Below are 25,684 nucleotides of genomic sequence, written 5' to 3'. Positions count from 1 at the left end.
GGGTGCTTATGAGGGGGGAGGATCCAGGGGGATGGATCCTTAGCTGCTCCTGCCTGCACAGAGCAGGAGGATCCTGCCAGCTGCTCCTGGCTCCTGGGCCACCGTGCCGCCTACAAACATTCTACAGAGATATACTTGACAGAAGGGGCTGACGTCTGGGCCACTCTTTAGTTTTGAACATGGTGCTCTGATATGTGGGCCATGTCCCTGCTAACAACCGTCACAAGAGGCCCTCCTTGGTTTGCATCCTGCCCAGCTCTCCAGGGCCAAGTGGGATGGATCACGGTGTGCCGCAGACACAAAGCCAGGCACACGGCTACTCCCAACACAGAGGCAGGTGAAGAAGTGCTTGGAAACACTGGCTCTTGGTTGCTCAACAAGGCCAGCGGGAAGCCCCGGGCTCGGTAGCATGGCTTCACTGGGATGTGGGGTGAGGACTGAGGGGTCTTCTGGCTGGCAGGTACCCTCATCACGTCCTGGTGACCCTTCCCCTTCTCTGCTGGCAGCCTCCCCCCCCCCCCACCATGTCAGTCCTTCTGTGACCCCATCTGTGGCTCCCACCACGGGGAGTGCCCAGCACCCATGAGTCAGGTGGGTAAAGGACTGCTCCTATAGCACCCCAGACCGTTTTCCCAAAGCGTCTCCTGCCTGCTCTGCCCAGTGCTCCCAGAAGTCAGGGCCCGGTAAATGGCACGATGTTAGGCTGCCATGGGGCGTGTTCCGCTGGTACGCGGCTGTCCAGGGAGGATGGGCCGGCCAAGCACCCGAAGGTGCAATGTGCCTCCTACGGCCCCCGTGTGGAGGTCAGGTCACCGCAGGCCACCACTCTGCTGTGCTTGGGGCACTGTCACCTCAGAGAGGCCCACCAAAGAACACAGCCTCAGCAACTCAAAAGCAAAGTGTTTGGGGCTGACCGGTTCACCTGGGGCAGAACGTCACAGGGACGCTTTGCTAAGGTTAGGTCGTGACCTGGATGCAGAGCAAGTGAGAGACACGCACAGAAGGGCCAGACCGAGTGGTGTGAGCGCACGCTCTTGTGAACACTGACCTGCAGTTGGCACTTTTCTCCTGGAAAATAAAACCATATGATATGAAACCCACAGCCAAACACACATCTCGAAACTGCCACCGCCAGCCGCACCCCACACCTACCCGGATGCGGTTGGACCCCAGCTCCAGCATCTGCAGCTGGTGTAAGCTGCTTATGTTCTCGATTTTACTGATTTTGTTGTTAACCAGGAAGAGCTTCTTCAGTCGTGTCAGCTTGTCGACTCCTTCAATGTTCCTCAGCAGATTAAAAGAAATATCTAGAATCCTGGGACAAGCAAAGCGTTAATTTTTTCATAAGAACAGGTGGAATAGAGCTCTGAATGCAACCAACCTAAAGGCACCGCCCCACCCGGTGGGCCAGGCACCACCCAGCGGCCCACCCCGACTCTCCAGGCGCCCCGACGGCAGCAATCGTGCCGGCCCCTAAATGGACCGGCCTGGAGTCCGCAATCAAAGGTTTAACCTGCAGGCTGGGACTGTGGGCAAGCCAACGCCACCCATGGAGACAGGCGCTGGGTGGGACCCTGTGGCAAAGGTGGCCCTCCAGGACTGAGCGTGGGGCCCAGGGCAGCTCTGGGGAGAATGGACAGACCCCTCAGCTGTCCCCTGGACTCATGACTCACTCCAACTGTGTTAGCGCCTCCAGATTCTCAATCTTCTTGATTTGGTTGTCATAAAGGTCCAGCTCTCGAAGACTCTGTAACTCCTCCAGATTTTCAATGCATTTAATTAAATTTTGACGGAGGCAGAGACTCTGAGGGATGAAAAAGGACAGGTGACATAGGCAGCAGGGAGGTCACGAGGAAGTGCCAACTGTGTTACAGGACAAACCTTCCATGGGACAGGGAATGCGGTTTTCATCCTTCTGTTGTTTTCTAGAAATGTGCCCACCTTGGAGAGGATGGGCAGATACCCAAAGGGAGGCTGGAGGCAGGCCCCGCATGGAGTGCACCTCCTCGGTGAGGGGGTCGTTGGCCAGGGATTGCATTGGCCAACCTCTGGAGGGCCTGAATTTGAACAAACTTAACTGAAATGAGTTGAGGACTACACAGGCTGGGGTGTGCTGAACGGCAGGCAGGCCCTGCCCTGGACCACTGCCAGGCATCAGGAAGAGCCCATCGGCCTCTGGAAACCCGGCCACGCTTAGGATACAAGTGCTGATGTCAGTTCTGGACAGAGGCTAGCCCCTTCTGCAGAACCGAGTCTCAGTGATGCACGTGCCTGTGTCCCTTGGGTAGGACAGGCTCCGGGGTGCGTGTGTCCCCAGGAGACAAAGGACAGAGCCCCTCATACCTTTACTTTCTTCAGCACCTCAAATCCCTCGATTTTCCCAATGCGGTAGTGGTTCAGATCAACGTCCTGAAACGAAGAAGAAATCCGGCTCAGTTGCCTGAAGACCCGTGTCCTGGACTAGGACCAAAGGAGGCCGGCCTGGCGGGCGGAGGGGTGGGCAAGGAAGGGTTGGTGAGCCTGCAGCGGACCGGCCACAGCAACATGCAGGAGCACTGTGAGACATTCCTCAGCAGTTTTACAAAACAATGAGCAGTACGTAAAGCCCCTCTCTCACCTAAAGCCCCTCTCTCACCCCGCAGCAGCCCCATGGGCAGGAGCTGTGAGCTGCTGAGGGCAGCCAGTGAGTCTGCCCTCCCTGGCGGTCTCCTGCACACTGAGCTGTTGACGCTCAGTGTGTTTCAGATGCCGGGATGGCCAGGACCCCCACGACTTACAAAGTCATCACCTGACCCACTGGTGGCATTTAGGAGCCAAGGGCGTTTCGTCTGCTGCCCAGCCCTCTGGTCACACAGAAATGGGTTTCAGTCACGGGTATTAAAAACAAGGACAGAAAGAATCTGACCCAACCAAGGGGCCTCAGACGACCTCGCCTGGGGTAATCACTTACTAAACCAGCACCTCCATAGAAGATACCCTGACGGCCAGAGTGGTCCGTCACCATGCCCCCTGAGGCTGGCTCCAGCAGGTGGCATTACCTCTGCATCTCTGTCCAGGTTAATGGTTTCCATATCCACGGGCAGCTCTTGTCCTTCTGAAAAAATAAGGAAAATAGCCCATTCAGAGCCCGAATGTCAGTGGAGCTGGGACTCAGGCTGCCTGGCTCACAGAGCTGAATCAGTGCAGAGGAGACGCCAATGGGTGGCGCGGGGGCCCTGGATGGTGTGGCCGGCTTAACACAGTTCCGATAATGGTCACCATTCAAGCATTCTGACTTTCCCGAATTAGGTGACTGGCAAAAGTCTCCAAATTTCCATCTGTGCCAGTGAATTTGCCAGGGAAGGAAATGTAGTCTGAAGCTGCTTGCAGGGAGGACGGTGGCGGGGGGACGGGGGTGGGGGTGGTGGCTGCCCAGAGCTGCACAGCTGGCAGCAGCCTGCTCTTCCCTGACCTTTCCTTTCTCGTCTGTGGCCACATGTCAGACCATCTGAATATGGATCATGCTGGGCATGTCAGATGTGCTAGGATGTGCCTTTTATTGCTTTGGAAAGTGGCCTGGTATCTCTAAATGCTTGTCTGCCAAGAGGAAAACACAACAGAGCACAGCTCAACAGACGGACCGCAGAGCCCTAACAAGGGAAACACGCTTTTCCCCCACTGGGGGCCCGGCCCAGCAGAAGGCCAGCCCACCCTGGTGCCCGAGGAGAGCCCCAAGAAGCCCTCTTCATTTCCTCTGAACTGCAGAAGCATGCGTGTCTGAAAGGATTCGATGCTTTAAAAAAGTAACAGTCGTTCTTTGATTTCATCAATTGTCTTACGATTCCCCCCATTCCCCCCCCCCCCCCCCGCACCCCGTCTGCTTTTATTAGGATCTGAATAAGGGCATATATTGTGACTGGATGGCATTTCTCTAATGTTCCTTTCTGCTCTTGCAATTTTTGGTTGAAGAAACTGGGCCGCCTGGCTGTGACGCTCCCGTGGGAGTGTGTAACCTCCGCTCTCCCAGATCTCCCGCAAATCGGTCGTTCCCAGTGCTGTCCTGCCCGGCTCCTACCACCGCCTCTGCCCTGTGGGAGAGCTGTGCTGGCTTCTGTGGTGGCTCACGGCTGTAGCCCTCAGGCCTCCCAAGGACCAAGGCCGGAGGGCCGTCTGCTGCTCAGTGGCCCCTTGACTGGAGGCAGCAGAGAGGCGCACGCCACTCGGACCGGACCCAGCAGCGTAAGCACCGGCTGGCACCGGCTGAGTTCAGGTTCCTAACTGTGCCTGTTCCACAACAATCCACAACGGCCAGTTCAAAAGTATGTCGTTTACTATGGTTTGTCATTTACTAGAGTTTTTTTTTCACTTTTAGCAAAAACTCTGTAAGGAAAAAAATGTCTTTTCATTTTCTATTCTTAGCACAAATTTTAATTCTTCCCAGTAGAACTCAAACGTCTTGAACTCCTTTCAGAGTCATCCAAAACCTGAACTTCCTCCATGTCTGGATAAAAAAATCCATTCACAAATGAGCCGTGCAATCCGATCACCCTTTTTGACTTTGAACTTTTCTTTGCCAAAATTAAATCGTACAACAGCCACGTTTCCTCTATAATCTTCACCCGTGACGCCAGCTTCTACATCTATGAAGTGCTTCGCAGCTAAGCAAAATGGCGAGCTACCCTTCCACGGCACCCGGAAGCAAGAGTGTTTCCACAAGGGTTTTCTCCATAGGTGGTACTGTATAATCACGGGCATTGCAAAGGTCGTAGGTCGTAGCCCGCAGCCCGCACAGACCCCTCGGTCAAAGCGGTGGCGTGCTCCGAGGGCAGGACGAAGCAGAGCCTCGCGGTGTCCTCCACAGGCCGAGCCCGCTTGCTGGGGGAGATGGTGCGTATGTCACCTCAGTGCAGGGTGTGGCAGAGCAGAACGTGAGAAAAGACAGCAGCACAGGGGGCAAGTGGAGCCAGAGTCATTTGCTGTAACTTTAGAGGATATCAACCAACCTAGGAACGAAGTGAAAGGAGTTGGGCAAAACCAAGAGAAATAGCCAAATTACCCCTCAGCCCAAGGCAGCACAAATGCAGTGTCCATGAACTCAGGAAGCTGCAATGAAGGCAGGTGTCCAGGCCACCCAGTGTCCAAAGCAGGGCGCCAGGAGAGTCCAGGGCAGGTGCAGACAATGGAGTAGGGCCCGTGGGTGGAAACCGGGCCCGGGCTCTCCTCAGGACAGGTGCTCACACAGCGTAAAATGCTTCTGTCTGTCCATCCAGCACATAGGGCAGGCCCCTCAAAACATCAGCTTCACCTCTGAAACAGTCGCCAGCCTAGAATGTTTTCCCAAATGTACCACGTATTGATCTTTTGAGGGGGGAAAAAAAAAAAAAAAGCTAGGGAAAATAAGTGAAAGGTAACAGTCGACAGGTTTGAATTTGTTTTATTTGAACTTAGCACTTAAACAAATACAAGTGGGAGTGAGTCCTGGTTTCTCTTAAGGACTTATAAAAATGTATATTCCCAGAGCGCTTCTGATCAGCCAGCGGTCTGGAGGAAGGAACTCTGGATTTGACAAGCTGCGCTCAAGTCCAGCCCCTCTACTCTGTCACCACGAGCCCTTGGGCAGGCCAAGGGAGCAGGTCTCACCACCCAGGGAGAGAAGCCCCATGACAGGGCCCCACCGCCTCTCCGGTTCTCCACGAGCGCCAGGTGTTCAGACGCCGAGAGCAGGCGACGCTCCCACTCTCTTGGTCGTCTGTGACTCAGTTAAGACAGTAACGAAAGCTCTCATCCATCATTCCCGTGTACTTATCCCACCCACATCACTTCCAGAATATCGACTCTGGCATTCCAAAGTAAACGTGGCTGATACTTTCGTGGTAATCTCCTTTTGCCTTAAAATTAGGTTGCCATAGTTACCAATCATCCTCACTGGCACAGAGCACAATGTTATTTCAAAAATTAGTCTCGTTTTCTTATAAATTTGTGTTTTCTTTTTATCATAAGGGTAGTACGTGACTATCAACACCTTAGAAGTCCACACACTGTATATAAATCTCGAAAACGCAGAAAGTACAAGACCCTCTCACACCTGCTGTTCGGAGACCCTCAACTGAAACTTGATGTGTTTTCTCTGTTAAGTATGTTAAAACTCACATATTACTAATATTTTTAACAATAAAATTTTAACGTGCATACTGTTTTGAAATTTGCTACTCTCACCTAATAACATACCTTGGACATCTTTCTGTCTGCTCCTATGCTCTGTCTCACTTCCTTTTTTCTTTTAATGCTTACGTAGTCTTGGGAGAGAGCGACAGGGTGCGAACAGGCGAGGGGCAGAGAGCAAGGGAGACACAGAATCCGAAGCAGGCTCCGGGCTCTGAGCTGTCAGCACAGAGCCCGACGCGGGGCTTGAACTCACAATCTGAGATCATACCAGAGCCGAAGTCAGACGCTCAACCGACTGAGCCACCCGGGCGCCCGTCTCACTTCTTTTCAATGTAAGTCTATTTTCTAACCAAAGATCATGGTTGGTAGGGTGAAAGACCACCCATTATGGACTGAGAATTTACTTTTCTCATCTGTAAGTTAATTTTGTTGCTGTTAATCACTAAAACAATAGGAGGCTATGGAGACAGTCTCCACCTAAGACAATTTTTCAAACATCTAGGTATCTTAGGAGTCAATCCTTGCCTGGAAGTATGGTGAAGCAGGACTCAAACGACTTCTCCAAAATACTAAGAGTGCTATTCTGAAATTAGTGTACGTTACTACGATAGGAAACAAAAGCGTCATCGGCCAAAATATTTATTTCACATCTCGCTTTCCGAATATACGGTTAATCACGCGATTTTCCGATCCTGCTCCAGATGTCACGCTAGCACCAGTAACATTAGTCGTGTTTGCCTTCAGTGCAATTCCAAAGAGATGCATCCTGCCCGCGGATGCCGTCCACGAGTCAGCTCACTAAGGGAGTACCACAGAGGGCGCCCGCCCCCAGAGCACACGGCCACCAGCCCCCAGAGGGCCTCCGACGCTGCATCAGCGGAACGAGAGCTCGCCAAACGAACCCCCTCTCGCACAGCAGTCCTCCCGCCGCCCTTGCCTCCCCGACACCCACCGTGGGGTGGGTGTTGGGTGGATCGCGTGCAACACGGCCGCACCCACCCCGCCTCCCGCCCTTAGTGAGTGAAAAGCTCTTAACTCGGCCTGGTACCTTCTGGGACTTCCTCCCCCTGCTCCTCTCCGTCCTTCAGGCTGTGCTCGCTGAGGTCTGCCACTATACCGCCGCTCTGCTTCTTCCCCTCTTCGTCGCCAGACTCTTCAGACTCGACTCGCCTGTCAACTGAATGCACACACATCAGTAAGAATTCACAGCCACTTTATGTGACTTTCTGAAGAACACAGAATAGACTGATATCCAGTTGTAACTCAAAAAGACTTCATTCAGAATCGTTCGTTGAATTCAGTTCAACAAACACCTGTATTCCATTTCTTGGGCGCCACCTGCAGCGCACAGAGGTGGGGACGACTTGAGTGGGGGAAGGCAGAGCAGGGAGGACACAGGGGTCCGAAGATGAGTAACATACTGTTCCTGCCCTCGAGAAGACTGAAGAATTACCAGGTGTTCTGAAGGCCCTGGGTCATCTGTGACCGAACGTACTGACAGCGACGCAATGAAGTACCTCCTGCGCGGCTCACTTTCAGCCTGGACATCCGTGTACAGGGGACCGTGTGACCCTCCCACCACATACCTTCATCCACGCTCCACTATCCATTTGGCCAAGAAAACCAGCCCCGTCACAGGCCCATGTTCTGAAAGAAATCAAGACTAACTCAAACCAGACTGTGGGCGGGAGGGGGGTGGGGCTGTAATGACAAAGGAGAAGACAGCCAGTAGTGCCAACTGCCCCACATAGAGGTCACTGATGCCAAACACCAGCACACAGTGATACCAGCCGAGAGTTTTGAAAGGCTGGTAAATAAATATTTTTTGAATTAACGCATAAGGCAATGACTAAGTATAGCAGACTGATAAAAATTCTTTGGGGGGACTGTCACATCATTTTCCTTTCTCCAACATTTTCCATGACCTGTCCTGGAATCTGGAAGAGCTGAAACACTAATGAATTACTGGGAGTTATCAACCATACTGAAGGCATTTTCTTTCCTGCCTACGGCTTATCCACAGAGGGGTGTGCTCTTTGAGGACAGGAGTCCTACTTCCCCTTTCTGTCTCCTCCTGGGCCTAGGAAAACAGTACCCAGGAAAGGACTGCTGGATAAAACCAAGTCCTTACGAAACCCACCTCCCAAACCTCCAAATCCATTCCTTCTTCCCCACCCTGGCAACTGCCAGGCCTCCCGACTGGTCTCTCGGTGGCTTTTCTGGCTCTGTCGAATCCATTCTGCATTGCCAGAGAATCTGATTTGATTCTAAAATCCAAATCTGATCTTTGACTCCAAGTTTCTGGAATGTTTCTGGCTCCAGCTGAGATTTCAACTTGCCCTTAGAGACATAGCGTTGGCAGGCTCTTTCCTTTTCCAGCCTCACTCTCCTCATCTGTAGAAGGCTAGTTTAGGACCCATTTACCAGAGGCGCTGTCAGGGCTAAAGTTGAAAAGGCACAAAAGCAGCAGTCAGCATGTGTGTGACACGCAGTCAACACTAAGTAAACTAGTGATCACCAAGCACAGGGCACTCTGTGGTCATGGCGAAGGGAGAGCAAGTTCTACTGGGAGATGGGGTGGCGTGGCTGAGACCAGGGTGGCAGGGACCTAGCTAATGAAACCTGGGACTCTATCCTGAAGGCAGCAAAGGGTCTGGAGCATGGGACAGCAGATCAGAATATAAGGTGACTTTGGGACACTGGGAAATGGGGTGGTTCAAAGTCTTGGCAGAGGGAACGGAAGAGGTACTGAAGACTTAAGAGATATTAAGGATATAGAGTCACCAGAACTGATTAATTGGATGGCTGGGAGTGGGAGAGAGAGGATCACCTAGGTTTTGTATTTTCCTTTCACCAAGACATGGAAACAGTTGAAGAGGAAGGAGTAGACTGGGACGCGGGGAGTCGAGGAGAGCAGACAGGAAGAGGCACTTTCTTGCTTAAAAGGATCCAAGACCCTTCACCAAGGTCCACCATGACCCTCTCTTGCCACCCTCCTCCAACAGGACTGTTATTCTTGGTCAAATTTTCTTCCAGGCAGACCGCATTCTTTTCACAGCTCTTTGCCTTTGTCTTTCTCTCTCCTGAAATGATCTTTGATCTTTCCCCAACCTGGTGATTTGTAGTTATCTGTCAAGGCTCAGCTCAGAGGTGGCTTTGGCTGGGCAGCCATCGCTCCAAACAGGCCAGCTCCTCTTCGCACCCCGCCTCCCTTCTTACCTAGTCGTTTACACATCAGACAGTAGCTGCTCTTCTGGAGCTCTGACCTCATCCCCACTTCCCCTCCAAACCAGCAGAGCCCAAAGCATATAAGCACTAGGAAAACATGACTGGCTCTCCAACTGCTGTGTGTATATAACTATATGCACACACAATATGCATGTGATTTTTTTCAACAAAGCTAAAGAGTTGAATTTAGTCTTTTTGGAACTAGAATAGTTTTTAAACCAGGCATCCCCTCTGCAGAACTCAACCTCTCGGCTCCTTGCCACCCGTTCCCCACAACACATTTGCTTAACAGAGGACTCTTCTCCACCTCCACCACGTTCACCCACGAGCCGACTGGAGCAGGTCCCATGGGGCCGTGCGCCTTACTTTTCCAGGTAGCTGCCCAAGGGACCGACCCCGTGGGCCAGGCTCAGAGAGAGGTTCGGTACGAGGCTCCCGCCAGCTGGTGGACGCCAGGGCTGTCGAACCACCGCGTCGTCAGTCCCCACCCACTCTACTGCGCCGCCGCTCTCCCCTCCCACCGGCCGTGGGTCCGGCGCCTCCTGGCCGCCAGCGCCTTCCTGACTGCCGCAGTCTCGGCCCGGGGTCCCGGGGTCCCGGGCCGCCCCTGCCCCGCGGAGCCGGCTGGCAGCTGTCAGGGCGCGCGGCGGGGCCCAGGCCACGGCTAGAGGCGGGAAGTCCCGTTTTTCTCAGGCAGGACCGGCGCGGGCCGCTGCCTCCCCGCCCGCGGGGCCCTTGGGCCGCCGCCCCACGAAGCCACTCACCCTCCATCATCTCCTGCGACTGTTGCTGGCCCGCGCCGCGTTCCGCCGCCATGTTGGCTGCTCTTCCCCTTTCCGGAATCTGTCGCCTCAGGCTCCTCAGCCAATCAGGGCTCCCGACTCAGTGCTGCTCAGCCAATGGAATCCCACCCCAGGTTTGAACCCGCGACGCGCCTGCGCAGCCTCCGCGCCTCATGGGAGTTGTAGTCCACTCGCGAGGCCAAGCGGGCCTCAGCCCCAGGAGTAGCCAGCCTCACCTCCCAGGGACAGGTAATCTGAGAGCGCACCGGAGGCTTCTGGAGGCGAGGAGCGGGGAAGAAGACAGGGGCGGTCGGGGCCTCATGCACGGAGGCGTGGCTGCAGGCGAGCGGAGAGAAGAACCTGGGAAATGCTTGGGGCTCATCGAGGGTCTCTGCGTGGGGCTGCAAAGTGCGGGCCAGTCGAGGGCGTGCCGGCCCCTCCGGGGCTCAGAGGTTGCGTCTGTACAGTGGCCAATTTCGTCCCGATGTCGCCGCGCGGATTTAGTCCGTGTGAAGGGATGGCCTCCAGTTAACGCTCAGCGCAGGGCGCCCGCTCTCGTGCCGGAGTCGGAGCCGAGGCCAGGGGCCGGGGCCCGAGCACCGGGGGCCAGCTCCACCCGCAGGTGCGGGGACAGCCTCTCGGGGGTCCAGGACGTCGACCCAGCCCACTGTGAGCCTCAGCCTCTGTCGGTCCCTCGGTCCCTCGGCCCCTCGGGCGTGCGTGGCCCGTGAGGGATCCCCTCCGCGCCCCCCACCTCCGAGGCCGCAGAGAGGCGAGCTGCGCACTGCTCACCCTTCCGGATTCGGAGACCCGAGGAAACGGTGTCGGTCAGACCCCGCGGGCCGAGGCGCCGTCTTTTTTGGTTCCTCCGAGGCGCCGTAAAGGGAGTCCGGTGCGTCCCTAGCAACCGTTAGCGCCCGCTTCCCCGCGCAAGTTCGCCGAGTCCCGCCCACAAGCACTCGTGGTTGGCTCGTAGGGCCTGTCAATCGGCACGGGTCGTTCTGCGATTGGCCGGTGGGGCCGGAGGCGAGGATGCGCTCCTTCCCGGCGGGTGAAGCGAACTTGGCTGGGAGACCCTGGCAGGCCCCAGGTGAGATGCCTGCACTGGAGAGAGCCGGCCCGCGACCCGCTGGCTCCTGGCGCGGCCCGTGGACGAGCCGCACCCGAGCCCTGCGTCCCCTTCGCGTGGCTGCGGCTGGTGGTGGCCCGCTGCCGCCTTGCCGCCGTTTGCGGCGCGCTAGGGCCCTGGGACCCGGCCGGGGCCTAACCCCACCGGCGCGCCGTCCACCCCGGAGTTGGCCGCGAGTGTTTTGTTTACCTCGTGTTGCCTGTTCCCCCTTCTGGATGGCGAGTCCGGGAGAACAGGGGCCGCCTCCTGCTCTCGGCTGCTCTCCAGCGTCGAGAACGGTGCCTGCCAGCGGGTATTTGTGGCATGAACGCCCACTGCTTCCCCCATCTCCATTTGGGTGTCGCATACAAACCTGGCTTTATCCTGAACCTTGTCTTCACCGGCTTTTCTTCTCCCAGAGCATGGCAGCGGCCTGAGCGGGAAACTTGGGATGCCGTCTTGATGCCTTTCCTTCCGTGCTCATCACCCAGTGTATCTAGGTCAGTTCTGTGCCAAGTTTTGTCTGTGTGTTCCTGTCTCCATCTTTCTGCCACTGCTTTATTTTATTTATTTTATTTTTTTATTTTTTCACTTTACATATGCAACTTTCTTTTTTTTCAATATATGAAATTTATTGTCAAATTGGTTTCCATACAACACCCAGTGCTCGTCCCAAAAGGTGCCCTCCTCGATACCCATCACCCACCCTCCCCTCCCTCCCACCCCCCATCAACCCTCAGTTTGTTCTCAGTTTTTAAGAGTCTCTTATGCTTTGGCTCTCTTCCACTCTAACCCCCCCCCCCTTTTTTTTTTCCTTCCCCTCCCCCATGGGTTTCTGTTAAGTTTCTCAGGATCCACATAAGAGTGAAAACATATGGTATCTGTCTTTCTCTGTATGGCTTATTTCACTTAGCATCACACTCTCCAGTTCCATCCACGTTGCTACAAATGGCCATATTTCATTCTTTCTCATTGCCACGTAGTACTCCATTGTGTATATAAACCACAATTTCTGTATCCATTCATCAGTTGATGGACATTTAGGCTCTTTCCACAATTTGGCTATTGTTGAGAGTGTTGCTATAAACATTGGGGTACAAGGGCCCCTATGCATCAGTACTCCTGTATCCCTTGGGTAAATTCCTAGCAGTGCTATTGCTGGGTCATAGGGTAGGTCTATTTTTAATTTTTTGAGGAAACTCCACACTGTTTTCCAGAGTGGCTGTACCAGTTTGCATTCCCACCAACAGTGAAAGAGGGTTCCTGTTTCTCCACATCCTCTCCAGCATCTATAGTCTCCTGATTTGTTCATTTTGGCCACTCTGACTGGCGTGAGGTGATATCTGAGTGTGGTTTTGATTTGTATTTCCGTGATGAGGAGCGACGTTGAGCATCTTTTTGTGTGCCTGTTGGCCATCCGGATGTCTTCTTTAAAGAAGTGTTTATTCATGTTTTCTGCCCATTTTTTCACTGGGTTATTTGTTTTTCGGGTGTGGAGTTTGGTGAGCTCTTTATAGATTTTGGATACTAGCCCTTTGTCCGCTATGTCATTTGCAAATATCTTTTCCCATTCCGTTGGTTGCCTTTTAGTTTTGTTGGTTGTTTCCTTTGCTGTGCAGAAGCTTTTTATCTTCATAAGGTCCCAGTAGTTCATTTTTGCTTTTAATTCCCTTGCCTTTGGGGATGTGTCAAGTAAGAAATTGCTACGGCTGAGGTCAGAGAGGTCTTTTCCTGCTTTCTCCTCTAGGGTTTTGATGGTTTCCTGTCTCACATTCAGGTCCTTTATCCATTTTGAGTTTATTTTTGTGAATGGTGTGAGAAAGTGGTCTAGTTTCAGCCTTCTGCATGTTGCTGTCCAGTTCTCCCAGCACCATTTGTTAAAGAGACTGTCTTTTTTCCATTGGATGTTCTTTCCTGCTTTGTCAAAGATTAGTTGGCCATACGTTTGTGGGTCTTAGTTCTGGGGTTTCTATTCTATTCCATTGGTCTGTGTGTCTGTTTTTGTGCCAGTACCATGCTGTCTTGATGATTACAGCTTTGTAGTAGAGGCTAAAGTCTGGGATTGTGATGCCTCCTGCTTTGGTCTTCTTCAAAATTACTTTGGCTATTCGGGGCCTTTTGTGGTTCCATATGAATTTTAGGATTGCTTGTTCTAGTTTCGAGAAGAATGCTGGTACAATTTTGATTGGGATTGCATTGAATGTGTAGATAGCTTTGGGTAGTATTGACATTTTGACAATATTTATTCTTCCAATCCATGAGCATGGAATGTTTTTCCATTTCTTTATATCTTCTTCAATTTCCTTCATAAGCTTTCTATAGTTTTCAGCATACAGATCTTTTATATCTTTGGTTAGATTTATCCCTAGGTATTTTATGCTTCTTGGTGCAATTGTGAATGGGATCAGTTTCTTTATTTGTCTTTCTGTTGCTTCATTATTAGTGTATGAGAATGCAACTGATTTCTGTACATTGATTTTGTATCCTGCAACTTTGCTAAATTCATGTATCGGTTCTAGCAGACTTTTGGTGGAGTCTATCGGATTTTCCATGTATAATATCATGTCATCTGCAAAAAGTGAAAGCTTGATTTCATCTTTGCCAATTTTGATGCCTTTGATTTCCTTTTGTTGTCTGATTGCTGATGCTAGAACTTCCAACACTATGTTAAACAACAGCGGTGAGAGTGGACATCCCTGTCGTGTTCCTGATCTCAGGGAAAAAGCTCTCAGTTGTTCCCCATTGAGGATGATGTTAGCTGTGGGCTTTTCATAAATGGCTTTTATGATGTTTAAGTATGTTCCTTCTATCCCGACTTTATCGAGGGTTTTTATTAAGAAAGGTTGCTGAATTTTGTCAAATGCCTTTTCTGCATCGATTGACAGGATCATATGGTTCTTTTCTTTTATTAATGTGATGTATCACATTGATTGATTTGCTAATGTTGAACCAGCCCTGCATCCCAGGAATGAATCCCACTTGATCATGGTGAATAATTCTTTTTATATGCTGTTGAATTCGATTTGCTAGTATCTTATTGAGAATTTTTGCATCCATATTCATCAGGGATACTGGCCTGTAGTTCTCTTTTTTTAATGGGTCTCTGTCTGGTTTAGGAATCAAAGTAATACCGGCTTCGTAGAATGAGTCTGGAAGTTTTCCTTCCCTTTCTATTTCTTGGAATAGCTTGAGAAGGATAGGTATTATCTCTGCTTTAAACGTCTGGTAGAACTCCCCTGGGAAGCCATCTGGTCCTGGACTCTTATTTGTTGGGAGATTTTTGATGACTGATTCAATTTCTTCGCTGGTTATGGGTCTGTTCAAGCTTTCTATTTCCTCCTAATTGAGTTTTGGAAGCATGTGGGTGTTTAGGAATTTGTCCATTTCTTCCAGGTTGTCTAGTTTGTTGGCATATAATTTTTCATAGTATTCCGTGATAATTGCTTGTATCTCTGAGGGATTGGTTGTAATAATTCCATTTTCATTCATGATTTTCTCTATTTGGGTCATCTCCCTTTTCTTTTTGAGAAGCCTGGCTAGAGGTTTGTCAATTTTGTTTATTTTTTCAAAACACCAACTCTTGATTTCGTTGATCTGCTCTACATTTTTTTTAGATTCTATATTGTTTATTTCTGCTTTGATCTTTATTATTTCTCTTCTTCTGCTGGGTTTGGGCTGTCTTTGCTGTTCTGCTTCTATTTCCTTTAGGTGTGCTGTTAGATTTTGTATTTGGGATTTTTCTTGTTTCTTGAGGTAGGCCTGGATTGCAATGTATTTTCCTCTCAGGACTGCCTTCGCTGCATCCCAAAACGTTTGGATTGTTGTATTTTCATTTTCGTTTGTTTCCATATATTTTTTAATTTCTTCTGTAATTGCCTGGTTGACCCACTCATTCTTTAGTAGGGTGTTCTTTAACCTCCATGCTTTTGGAGGTTTTCCAGACATTTTCCTGTGGTTGATTTCAAGCTTCACAGCATTGTGGTCTGAAAGTATGCATGGTATGATTTCAATTCTCGTATACTTATGAAGGGCTGTTTTGTGACCCAGTATGTGATCTATCTTGGAGAATGTTCCATGTGCACTCGAGAAGAAAGTATATCCTGTTGCTTTGGGATGCAGAGTTCTAAATATATCTGTCAAGTCCATCTGATCCAATGTATCATTCAGGGCCCTTGTTTCTTTATTGACCGTGTGTCTAGATGATCTATCCATTTCTGTAAGTGGAGTGTTAAAATCCCCTGCAATTACCACATTCTTATCAATAAGGTTGCTTATGTTTGTGAGTAATTGTTTTATATATTTGGGGGCTCCTGTATGCTTTCTGCCACTGCTTTAATGTAAGACCTTGTATTTCTTGCCTGTATTTCTTGCCTCCCCACCATCCCCCACCTCCTTTGCTCCTGGAGTGATGTTTGTAAACTGCCAATCTGGTCCTGTTACTCCCAAGTGTAGACAATCTTTGGTAAGAAGTCCAGACTGCTCGGGCAGGCTTAGGAAGCCCTGGGAGTTATGCCTGACTTTTCCAGGCCATCTCCACCTACTTTCCTGTGTTCCAAACTCCCCAGGGTACTGTGGGAATCTTTGTCTTAAGGTGCCTCTGTCTGCCTGGAAGGCGTCTTCATCCCAGTTTTCAGTGCTCAGCTCTGCTGGTGCCTCCTGCAGGAAGCCTTTATTGCCCTTTCAGGTCTGGGAAGTGCCTTTTGCTTCCCCCTCCCCGTCTCATCGCAGCAGCTGTCACCCTAGATATTCTTTAGGACGCCTCCAGGGGAGAGACACAGATGGTCTTGGAAAGGCTCTGAGTAGTTTTTGGCCCCACACCTGAAGTCCAGAGGCAGGAGGATTTTAGGGGGGGTTTATCCAGTGGCTCAAAATGGCGTCCTTGGCATCCTCTGCTTTGCTCTCCATCATGTTGGCTTCTCCCTGAGGCCGGTTCTGCACCTGGTTGTACAGCAGGGGTGGGACCAGTTGGAGCTGTTTGCTTCCTAGCCTGTGTTCTAGTGGGAGACAGATGGTTGTTTCCAAAGGTTCACCCGTAAGAGCAAAGGGTACTTTCCCAGAAGCTCCCTGCAAATCTCTTCTTGCTTCTGTTTGGTCTCGGGGGTCCGGGGTGGAGGGGGGCACTCATGCCTTCTGAAATCAAAACTAGCAACAGCAATGCAATTACTCTTAGACACCGTCAGGTGCTCTGTCGTTCAACTTCCTGTATCTTCTGCTCAGAGCAGGTACAGAGGAAAAGGCAAAACCCCAAAAAATGATCCTGAAAACATAGGGCTGGACTTGCAGGTGTTTCTGGTTGGCATTTGAGTTAAACCTGTGAAAACAGGAGCGTTTGAAGGTTGATGAAGCCAGGTCGTGTGCTCTCAGAGGACGGCATCTCTATGTTAGAATTATTACGTTTTGCTGATGTAGTCGGTGTACAATTGTCATGATTATGCTTATAAAATTAAACCTTTTGTTATGGGTTTATTGGCCATTAGGGCTTCCTCTTCTTGTTGAATGAAATCCTTGTTTTCATTTTTCTATAGAACTGGGTGTGTCTTTTAGAATTTCGTAAATTTTTAAAAAATGTTTATTTTTGAGAGGGGAGGAGGGGCAGAGAGAGAGGGAGACACAGAATCTGAAGCAGGCTCTGAGCTGTCAGCCCAGAGCCGGACTTGGGACTCGAACTCACGAACCATGAGATCATGGCCTGAGCCGAAGTCGGATGCTTAATTGACTGAGCCACCCAGCTGCCCTAGAATTTTTTAAATTTTAAATGATTGACCTTTTAAACTATACTGGATATTTTCTGGTGATATATGTGTGGCAAATATGTTCTCCCAACCTGTGGTTTATTTCTATCATTTGGTTCGTGTGTGTGTGTGTGTGTGTGTGTGTGTGTGTCTATATGTGTGTGTATGTATGTGAACAGGTGTTCTCAACTTTAATGCTAAATTTTCAATCTTATGTTGCAGGTAGAGCTTTTTGTGTCTTGTTAAGGAAAACTCTCCTTGCCCAAAACTTACAGACGGTCTTTCTAATTGTCTTCTAAAAGCCTAGTGTTTTGACTTTGACAAGTTAAGTCTTTCACATCCTGGACACCGCTTTGCACATTTGGCGTGTGGCCAGCTCTGCTGTGACCGTCCTGGTCTGGAGGTGGAGCCACTTCGGCCTCCCCGTGTGCTGGTGGCTGGGTTCTTCCAGCCACGGGCCCTCCCGCAGGCACGGGTCTGGGACAAGGGTCCGGGGCTCGGGCCCGCGCAGGCCTGCGGCTGGGCACCCGCCTGCTCCTTTGATGGGTTTGGTTATTCCTGCCCAGACACACCCGCCCGGTGAGCACAGCTTCCTGTCGATCTTTCACACCTGGCAGGCCCAGTTGCCCCCTCAGGGGTGTGGACCTGTACATTTATTTCTTTGTTATTGAAGCTCACTCGCTCTTACCTCTTCTGATGCTTCTTCCTCTCCACTCTCCCTCCAGTTAGATCATCTCAGCCTGAATCTCTTAACTTCTCTCTCATGATTTTATGTCCTTGCATTCTGGGTTATTTATTCACATAGATCTTCCAATCCTCGGATTTTCTTTTCAGCTGTGACTACCTACCTGTCTTACTCATCCAATGACATTAAAAATTAACATTATTGAGATAGTTTACAGACAATAAAACGTGCTGATGTTAAGTACATAGTTCAGGAATGTCGGGAGGCTTACCCAACCTCACAGTCACAGCCACGGTTGAGTCTGAGGGCCTTTCCGTCACCCTCAGAATCCCCTTTGTGCTGAGTCCCTCCCTGCCCTTCCCACCCCTGGCCCCCCACAGCCCCTGCTTGGCCTGCTGCCCCTACCGGTGGGGCCTGTCTGTGCTAGTGCCTGGTGCTTGTGTATGGTAGCTCCTTAAGGGCTTCACTTGCGTTTCCCTGGTAACTAATGATGGTGAATGTTTTTCTCATGTGCTTCTTTGTGATTCACGTGCCTCCCTTGGTGAAGTGTCCATTGAAAACCTGCATCCTCCACCCTCTTTAAAAATAATCAGGTTATTAGTTTTATGAATCCTTAGGATTTTCTATGTATGTTCTCATGTCCTCTGTGAATCGAGACAGCTTTATGCTCTGCTTTCCAGTATCTGTGCCTTTTATTTCTTTTTCTGCCATTGTGTCCTGGCTATGACCTCCAGGACAGCGCCGGAGAAGAGGCTAGAATGGACGTTTTTACCCTGCTCCTGACCTTGGAAGGCAAGCATATCGCTAGCTATGGGTTCTTCATGTATGCTCTGGATCAGGTAGAGGACATTCTCACCTCCTAACTGTTGAGTGTTTTTTCCCATAAAGGGGTGTTAGATTTTGTCAAATGCTTTTTCAACATCTGTTGATATGATATGATTGTGTGATTTTTCTTCCTTTTTTTTTTTTCCTTTTTTAGCCTGTTGATATGATGAATTACACGGACTGATGTCCAAATGTTAAACTGGCCTTTTGTTCCTGTGATAAACGCCGCCTGAATGTCACGTATTCTCCTTTCTACCTATTGCCTGGTGGATTTGCTAACACTTTGTTGAGGATTTTTGCATCTTTGTTCACAAGAGTTTTTGGTCTGTGGTTTCCTTTCCTTTTCTTTTTTTTTTTTTTTTTAATATTTATTTATTTGAGAGAGAGAGAGAGAGCGCGCGCGCGAGTACACACAGGCCAGGGAGGGACAGAGAGAGAAGTAGACACAGAATCCAAAGCAGGCTGCAGGCTCTGAGCTGTCAGCACAGAGCCCCACATGGGGCTTGAACCCATGGACCGTGAGATCATGACCTGAGCCAAAGTCAGACACTCACCCGACTGAACCACCCAGGTGTCCCTGTGGTTTCTTTTCTATCGATGTTTTTATCCAGTTTTGGTATCAGGGTAATGCTGCTCTCAAACACTGGGCTGGATGTGCTCCACTGGTTTTTAATTTCTGGAGGAGTTTGTATAGTATTGTTATTTCCTTCTTAAACGTTTGATAGAATTCACCAGTGAAGCCATCTGGGCTTAGAGATCTTTGTGGGAAAGTTTTTAAATTACATCTTCATTTGTATAATGCTGAAATCGATTCTTTCAGTATGTAGTTATTTTTGAGAAACTCTTGTTCTCACTTTTTGACTCACATCTTTTACGTTTTAAACATATACCTGGGTACTTCTAACATCTGATGTTCTTGTGGGTCTGGATCTGTTTGATTGTTCTGTAGACTCTCACCGAAGGTACCTGTTTCCCTGTCTTTTTTGTTGGAAGAGAATGTATTTGCTTGTTCTTGATCTTGGAAGCAATCAGGAAGATTGCTTTTGCCAGGGCCCAGGCTCCTGAGCTAGGGCCACACTGTCCCTTGTTGGGGCCCCGGCGTCTCTTCGGGGAGCCCCTGCCTCATTAGGGTGACCTGCTTACAGCTCTGTACAGCTCATGTGCATCTTTCAAAGGTCGTGTCTTTCTGGGTAGCTCTGAGATGCCGCAGCACCAGCATTCTTTTTTTTTTTTTTTTTTTTTAACATTTATTTATTTATTTTATTTTTTTTTTTTTTTAATTTTTTTTTCAACGTTTTTTATTTATTTTTGGGACAGAGAGAGACAGAGCATGAACGGGGGAGGGGCAGAGAGAGAGGGAGACACAGAATCGGAAACAGGCTCCAGGCTCCGAGCCATCAGCCCAGAGCCTGACGCGGGGCTCGAACTCACGGACCGCGAGATCGTGACCTGGCTGAAGTCGGACGCTTAACCGACTGCGCCACCCAGGCGCCCCAACATTTATTTATTTTTGAGACAGAGAGAGACAGAGCATGAACGGGGGAGGGTCAGAGAGAGAGGGAGACACAGAATCTGAAACGGGCTCCAGGCTCTGAGCAGTCAGCACAGAGCCCGACGCGGGGCTCGAACTCACGGACCGCGAGATCGTGACCTGAGCCGAAGTCGGACGCTTAACCGACTGAGCCACCCAGGCGCCCCAGCACCAGCATTCTTAATGAGCTCTAGCTGGTCTGGGATACAGGGCCTGCTCAAGTTACCCAGGCCACTGTATGCTTCATCTTTTTTTTTCCCTAGAGCTTTTATGTTTTGTTTTTAAATTCACCTGGAACTAGTTTTTGTACATGGCAAGTCATAGAGGTGCCACTTTGCCCCTAATTACGCCAACTCCCAAACTGACAGCTCACGGCTATTAGGCATTTCTAATTCGCGGTAGCAGCTGAGACCCTTGGGTCGTCACAAGCGTGCTGAGAGTTGTGCATTATCGTTGCTCACATTGTGCACAGAAGGGGCTGATGCTGGCAGGCCAGGGGGCTGGGCCGGGGAGCAGCGTTCACCCCCCACCGATCTTCACCGGGTGCCGACATCAATCACAACATCAGTCTGTTTGTGAAATTGATTGTTTTGTCGTCTTTTTTGTTCCTCTGCTGTCCCGACCTCCATTTCTGTGGCTCGCTGGCATGTTTTGATGTCAGCAGCCTTCCATGCTGGTGGTAGGAGGGCCTTCAGTTTTCTGTCTGTCTAGGGGGCCCCTGCCCCACCGTGCTCAGGAGCTGGCAGCTGAGGTGAGCATTGGCCGGGCCCTAACACCTGAGGGGCCTGGAACGTGAACATACTGGAGATGCCATGCTGTTACCACTGTATGCAAAATTACAGATTGGGCTCAAAGCCGTTAACTATGAAAGTCACTGCCCTCCTCTCCTGGTGGTGAATCTTCATGAAGGCCTTCAAGCCAGAATAGAACGGGTGGGCGGGGCCTCCTTGGAGTTTGGAGCTGCAATGTGGTGGTGGGGGGGGCAACTGCCTTCCCTTTCCATAGCAGGTCCGTCCTGTGGGGCACCCCCGCCTGCTTATTGAAGCCTGGTCTTCCTTGGAAAGGAAGCCCCTCAGCCAGTCCTTGGGCCTGTGTGTGCCCACGAGGGAGCAGTGGTGGGGGCAGAGGCCCACGAGGGTCTTGGAAGCAGATTCCGCATACCCTGGCCCGGACCTCCAGACAGTGGTTCTGCAAGATGTCACCATTGGAGGAAATGGTGAAGGACGCAGGAGATTTTTCTGTATTTGCTTTCCTTATAACTGCTTGCAAGTATTTAAAAATAAGAAGTTAACAACACAAATGTCTGGCGCCAGGCCCATCTCCAGACTCTGTATGTTGGCTTTGCGTTGCTATTTTGTTGGAAGCCCCATGGATGATTCTGGGTGTGGCTGGTCAGATGCAGTGGATTTGGGGAAAGCTGGGGCCACCCAGAGCCTCACATGCTGGCAGGTGCTCCTGTCGTCGGGGACGCCCTTGGCCTGGGGCCATCTGTAGTCGGTGTGCCGCTGCAGCCTGGGCCTTCCTTGGAGGTCCCTCCTGCCCTGCTCTGCTCTCTCCTCATTTTCTTCTTTCTTTCCCATCTCTTCCCCCGCGTTTCTCCCAAAGGACTTCTTTTAGCAGGACTTTGGTCCTTCTGGGCTCGCGTTGTAAGCTGGGGGAGGCCGTGGGGCTGAGCTGCTCTCAGCCTCGCGGGGGGATCAGTTGCCTCTTGCTTCTTGTGCTGCAGATGCTGATGGCCTTCGCTTTGTTTTCCAGTTGTTCTCCTGGCCTGCCAGCTCCCCGATGGAGGGCGGAGGCCCCGCCGAGAGCCCTGCCGTGCGGACCACCTCCGAGCCCCGCAGGTCCTCGTCCTCGGCGCACAGACACCTGAGCAGAAGGAATGGGCTGGCGAAGCTGTGCCAGAGCAGGATGGCCCTCTCCGGTACCCGCCCCTTCTGGGCATCGTGGGTGGCGGTGTCGAAAACGCAGGCGAGGGGGCGCTCTGGGCTCTGGCCACTCTCTCTTCTTGCTGAGAGGACGCGCTCTGTGTGCGGGCGGCGGTGCTGGCTGAAGCCTCTCCTGCGCCGCCGTGATTCTTAGGCATGAGCCTGTCCTGCGGAGTGTGTGTGAGCGCGACCCTGGGCTGGGCTGCCTTGCAAGTAAGATACAGTTTTGCGGCTTTAGTTCGGTAAATATTTACCAGCTGCTGGGCTGCAGGCTCATGCTTTCTTCCCAGGTACAGACGAGTAACACGGGCTTGAGGGCAGCTAGCTTTCCAGTGCAGAAGATGGTGCCCAGTGTGGTGGGGGGAGGGGGCAGGAGGTCGAGGCACCTGCTACCCGCTCGCTCATGTTTCCCCAAGTTAACTGGTGCCTCCAGAGCCCAGACACCCCCGAGGGGCTCGTTGTCGGAGGGGGCGCTTTGGGAGACAGAGGTGCATGCCTGCAGCCCGGGGCTAGGACACGGGGAGTCTGTTAGGATTGTAGGAAGGGCTGGAGCCCGGGGGGCTAGGACACAGGGAGTCTGTTAGGATTGTAGAAGGGCTGGAGCCCAGGGGGCTAGGACACGGGGAGTCTGTTAGGTTGATAGAAGGGCTGGTGCTGGAGGAAAGGTGGAGGTGAGGAACAGTCCCACGGAGGAGGAGGGTGGGAGCCCAAGAAGAGGGCTCACATGCTGGCCTGGAGGCACAGGGTGGGGCTGTTCAGAGGGGAGCAGAGGCTAGGTCCTCCAGGTGAGGGCTGGAGGTTCTGTGGGGTGGGCTGGGCAGGTCTGTGAGGCAGGCAGGTAGCCGCCCTCGCCCTCGGCCTTGGGAGGGAGCATGGGTGGGTGTCTGCTTGGGGAGCAGGGGGCGGAGCTGGGGCCACAGCACCTGTCTGGTGCTGTAAGGAGATCAGGCCGGGCCTGGGGCAGCCTGGAAGAGGAGGGCCGAGGCTCTGGGCCGTGCAGTTTCCAGGCTCCTAGAATGGTCTGGGGTGGGCCCATGAGCTAAGGAGGGGAAAGGGGGGAAGACTTGTCTTTGCCTGGTTTTTGAGCTGTTTGAAGGATGGAGCTGACATTTACTGAGATGGGAAAGGAGAGGCAGGGCAGGGGTGTAAGCAGGGGCCTCGCAGCACATTCCTAGGTGAAGTGTATTTAAAGCCACCAAGGAGTGGCTGGGACGGAGCGGAGGCGGTGAGCTTGATCCCCAGGGTTCCAGGGTGATGAGAGCTCAGGCAGGTGGAGGGGGGAGGGAGCTCTGCCAAGGGCAGAGGTTTAAGAGCTGGGGAGCTGCCCCCTGGCCCAGGGCTGCTGATGGTGGGGGTGGGTGAGCCCTGAGAACTGGCCACGGGGTTGAGCATCTTGGGAGCCACTGGACCTGTTACCGGGAGGGGGTTTTCTGGAGGGGTCGTGAGTGAACCTGACCAATGAATGAGGGAGGGAGGAAGGGGCCGGGACAGCCAGGCAGCTCTTGGATTTGGGAGACTTTCTGGGATCGAGGGCCGTTAGGACAGACCCAGGAGGGCACCACTTGGGGGGCTGGGTGGAAAGGGACCTCAGAGTGTGTTTACACAGAATCGCTGAGGCTGGGCCTGCTCCCCATAGGTGCGACTCCGCATGGCTAGACACACCCGGGTGTTGTTCTGTTGGGCTCTGGGGACGTTTGAGACGCACCCTGGGGTGCAAACCAGCCCTTGGAGCCTTTGGCAGGAACTGAGAGCAGGGGCTGTGTGTAGCGGTGTGTTTGAGGAGCACGCTCCTGGCAGGTCTAAGGCTTCCTTTCCTTCTCTTTCCAGAAGGCAGATGGAGTTCCTACTGTCTGTCCTCGCTGGCTGCCCAGAATATGTGCGCGAGCAAGCCGCACTGCCTGGCCGCACCGGAGCGGTCGGATGCGGCCGGGTCCCTGGGGGGCGCGTCCTGCTGTTCCCTGCTGCGGGGCTTGTCTTCGGGGCGGTCCACGCCCCTGCTCCCGGCCCCCGTGTCCAACCCGAACAAGGCTGTTTTCACCGTGGACGCCAAGACCACAGAGGTATTTGCTTCGGTTTGTGACCCTGCCATGAGCGTGTAGCCCGTGTGTTCAACCCGTGGCCTCAAACAGAGGCGTTTGCGTTAAGTGCGATCAGAAAAGCGTTGGGTTTCACCTGTGTAGTTGCAGGAGCGACATAAACAAGACTCAACCACACCAAACAGTCCTCTCACCAAGGTGGAGACCCCAGGGAGGGGGCGAGGCGCGCGCTCGTGCTGTCTAAGGCACTGGCCGCCCGAGAGTGAGAACGCATTCCCAGCGTGAGAGCAGAGCGCTCAGGGGCACAGAGAACTGAAATTGTTCGGTGGGCAGGAGTATGGCCTAAGTCCCCACACGTCCACGTAGTCTTGATGACGTGAGGCGCCCGGTCGTGGCGCTGCCATTTCTTGTGTCCCCCTCTGTGGCCAAGGCCCCCGAGGACCCAAGGCATCACTGCTGTGAACCGCCAGGGCAGGACACTGGGAGGAGGACGCTGGACCATGCCGCCTCGTCTGCTGTTCCCGGGGGGTTAGAGGTGCCGCCGGTGACGCTCGTGCCCTCTCCTCTCCGTGACCCCCAGATCCTGGTCGCCAACGACAAGGCTTGCCAGCTCCTGGGGTACAGCAGCCATGACCTGATCGGCCAGAAGCTCACGCAATTCTTCCTGAAGCCAGATTCCGACGTGGTGAAGGCCCTCAGCGAAGAGCATGTGGAGGCTGACGGCCACGCCGCCGTTGTGTTTGGCACGGTGGTGAGTGCCCGGCGTGTGCCGCCGGGGCCGTGCAAACACGGCCGGTCACTGGCCACCGCGGCCGCTGTCCCCCCGTCGGTGCTGGTGCGGGGGACAGCTGGGCTGGCGTGAGGGCGGTACCACCTGATGGGGGAGGAGGCCAGTCAGGGGTTTGCGGGCCTGCAGCATGCGGCGCGGATGCTCTCATCTCAGGGTCCCCACCCCTAAATCTCCAGCTCTGTGTGTCGGTGTTCGTTGGCGGGGCTGGCAAGGTTTCCCGGGGGCTTCGGTCCTCCCCGTGTGGCGCATCAGCTGGCAGTTGACGGGCTGAACTGCATGTTAGATGCTGAGCCCTTGCCCCGGGCACCGCGGGGAGTGAGATGTGGTCCGCTACTTCTGAAAGGCCACCTGGCTGTCGTGAAGAAAAAGTTGGCATGTTCACCACGCATTGGTGTCTGTTTCCTCGAGAAGTTATGGATGTTGTTTCCCCTGCGGTGTTGAACGAAGCTGCCAAAAACCCTTCTCTTCCCATAGAACGTTGGCTCAGAGAATGTTAGGTTAAGTGTCCGAAACCTTGTTTATACTTTGGTTCGTTTCCGAGATGTGGGGCAGGTGAGCAGAGGCCGCAGACGTCCACGGGCCTGGGGTCCAGGGAGGGCCAGGTGCAGGCCCGTCTGTCCCCACAGGTGGACATCGTGAGCCGCAGTGGGGAGAAGGTTCCAGTTTCTGTGTGGATGAAGAAGGTGAAGCGGGAACGCAGCCTCTGCTGTGTGGTCATGCTGGAGCCCGTGGAGCGCGTCTCGGCCTGGGTCACTTTCCAGAGCGATGTGAGTGTGCCCGCGGCGTCTCAGCTGCGCGTAACTTGACCCTGTGGCGCTGCTCCCGGAGCTCGGGCTCACCTTGTGGCCTGCTGTGTGCCTTTGGGGCCTGTGGGAGGCCCCGCTGCACCCCCACTGTG

General features: G+C 52.5%; 2 protein-coding genes and 1 pseudogene across 9 annotated transcripts in view; 1 reads left to right on the top strand and 2 right to left on the bottom strand.

Moving 5' to 3' along the window:
• The window catches only part of PPP1R7 (protein phosphatase 1 regulatory subunit 7), a 29,822-nt gene extending 18,947 nt beyond the window's left edge, over nucleotides 1-10,875 (bottom strand). Inside the window, exons 1-6 of one of the 3 annotated variants that reach the window (XM_042995922.1) lie at nucleotides 10,137-10,875; nucleotides 7,181-7,321; nucleotides 3,039-3,094; nucleotides 2,344-2,409; nucleotides 1,674-1,804; nucleotides 1,153-1,315 (exon numbers count right to left, since the gene is read on the bottom strand). In XM_042995922.1, the coding sequence (XP_042851856.1) occupies nucleotides 1,153-1,315; nucleotides 1,674-1,804; nucleotides 2,344-2,409; nucleotides 3,039-3,094; nucleotides 7,181-7,321; nucleotides 10,137-10,188 (609 nt within the window). In that variant the 5' untranslated portion in view covers nucleotides 10,189-10,875. The remainder of the gene's footprint in view (nucleotides 1-1,152; nucleotides 1,316-1,673; nucleotides 1,805-2,343; nucleotides 2,410-3,038; nucleotides 3,095-7,180; nucleotides 7,322-10,136) is intronic. The other 2 variants (XM_007085049.3, XM_007085050.3) reach the window with 2 other exon arrangements.
• Nucleotides 3,878-5,899, bottom strand: LOC122241283 (annotated as a pseudogene).
• Nucleotides 10,319-25,684, top strand: part of PASK (PAS domain containing serine/threonine kinase) — a 40,213-nt gene continuing 24,847 nt past the window's right edge. For 5 of the 6 annotated variants that reach the window (XR_006221053.1, XR_006221054.1, XM_042995919.1 and 2 more), the window contains exons 1-6: nucleotides 10,319-10,403; nucleotides 11,682-11,762; nucleotides 21,791-21,956; nucleotides 23,788-24,020; nucleotides 24,577-24,747; nucleotides 25,413-25,553. Coding sequence is in view for 4 of the 6 variants with exons in the window: in XM_042995919.1 (XP_042851853.1) it covers nucleotides 21,818-21,956; nucleotides 23,788-24,020; nucleotides 24,577-24,747; nucleotides 25,413-25,553 (684 nt within the window). In the remaining 2 variants the exon portion in view is untranslated. Of the gene's footprint in view, nucleotides 10,404-11,136; nucleotides 11,245-11,681; nucleotides 11,763-21,790; nucleotides 21,957-23,787; nucleotides 24,021-24,576; nucleotides 24,748-25,412; nucleotides 25,554-25,684 lie in introns of those variants that run through there. The other variant, XM_042995918.1, reaches the window with a different exon arrangement.

The sequence above is a fragment of the Panthera tigris genome, chromosome C1, assembly GCF_018350195.1.
Source record: "Panthera tigris isolate Pti1 chromosome C1, P.tigris_Pti1_mat1.1, whole genome shotgun sequence".
NCBI lineage: Eukaryota > Metazoa > Chordata > Mammalia > Carnivora > Felidae > Panthera > Panthera tigris.
Note: the sequence above shows the minus strand (reverse complement) of the source record. Positions and strands in the feature narration are given on the sequence as shown.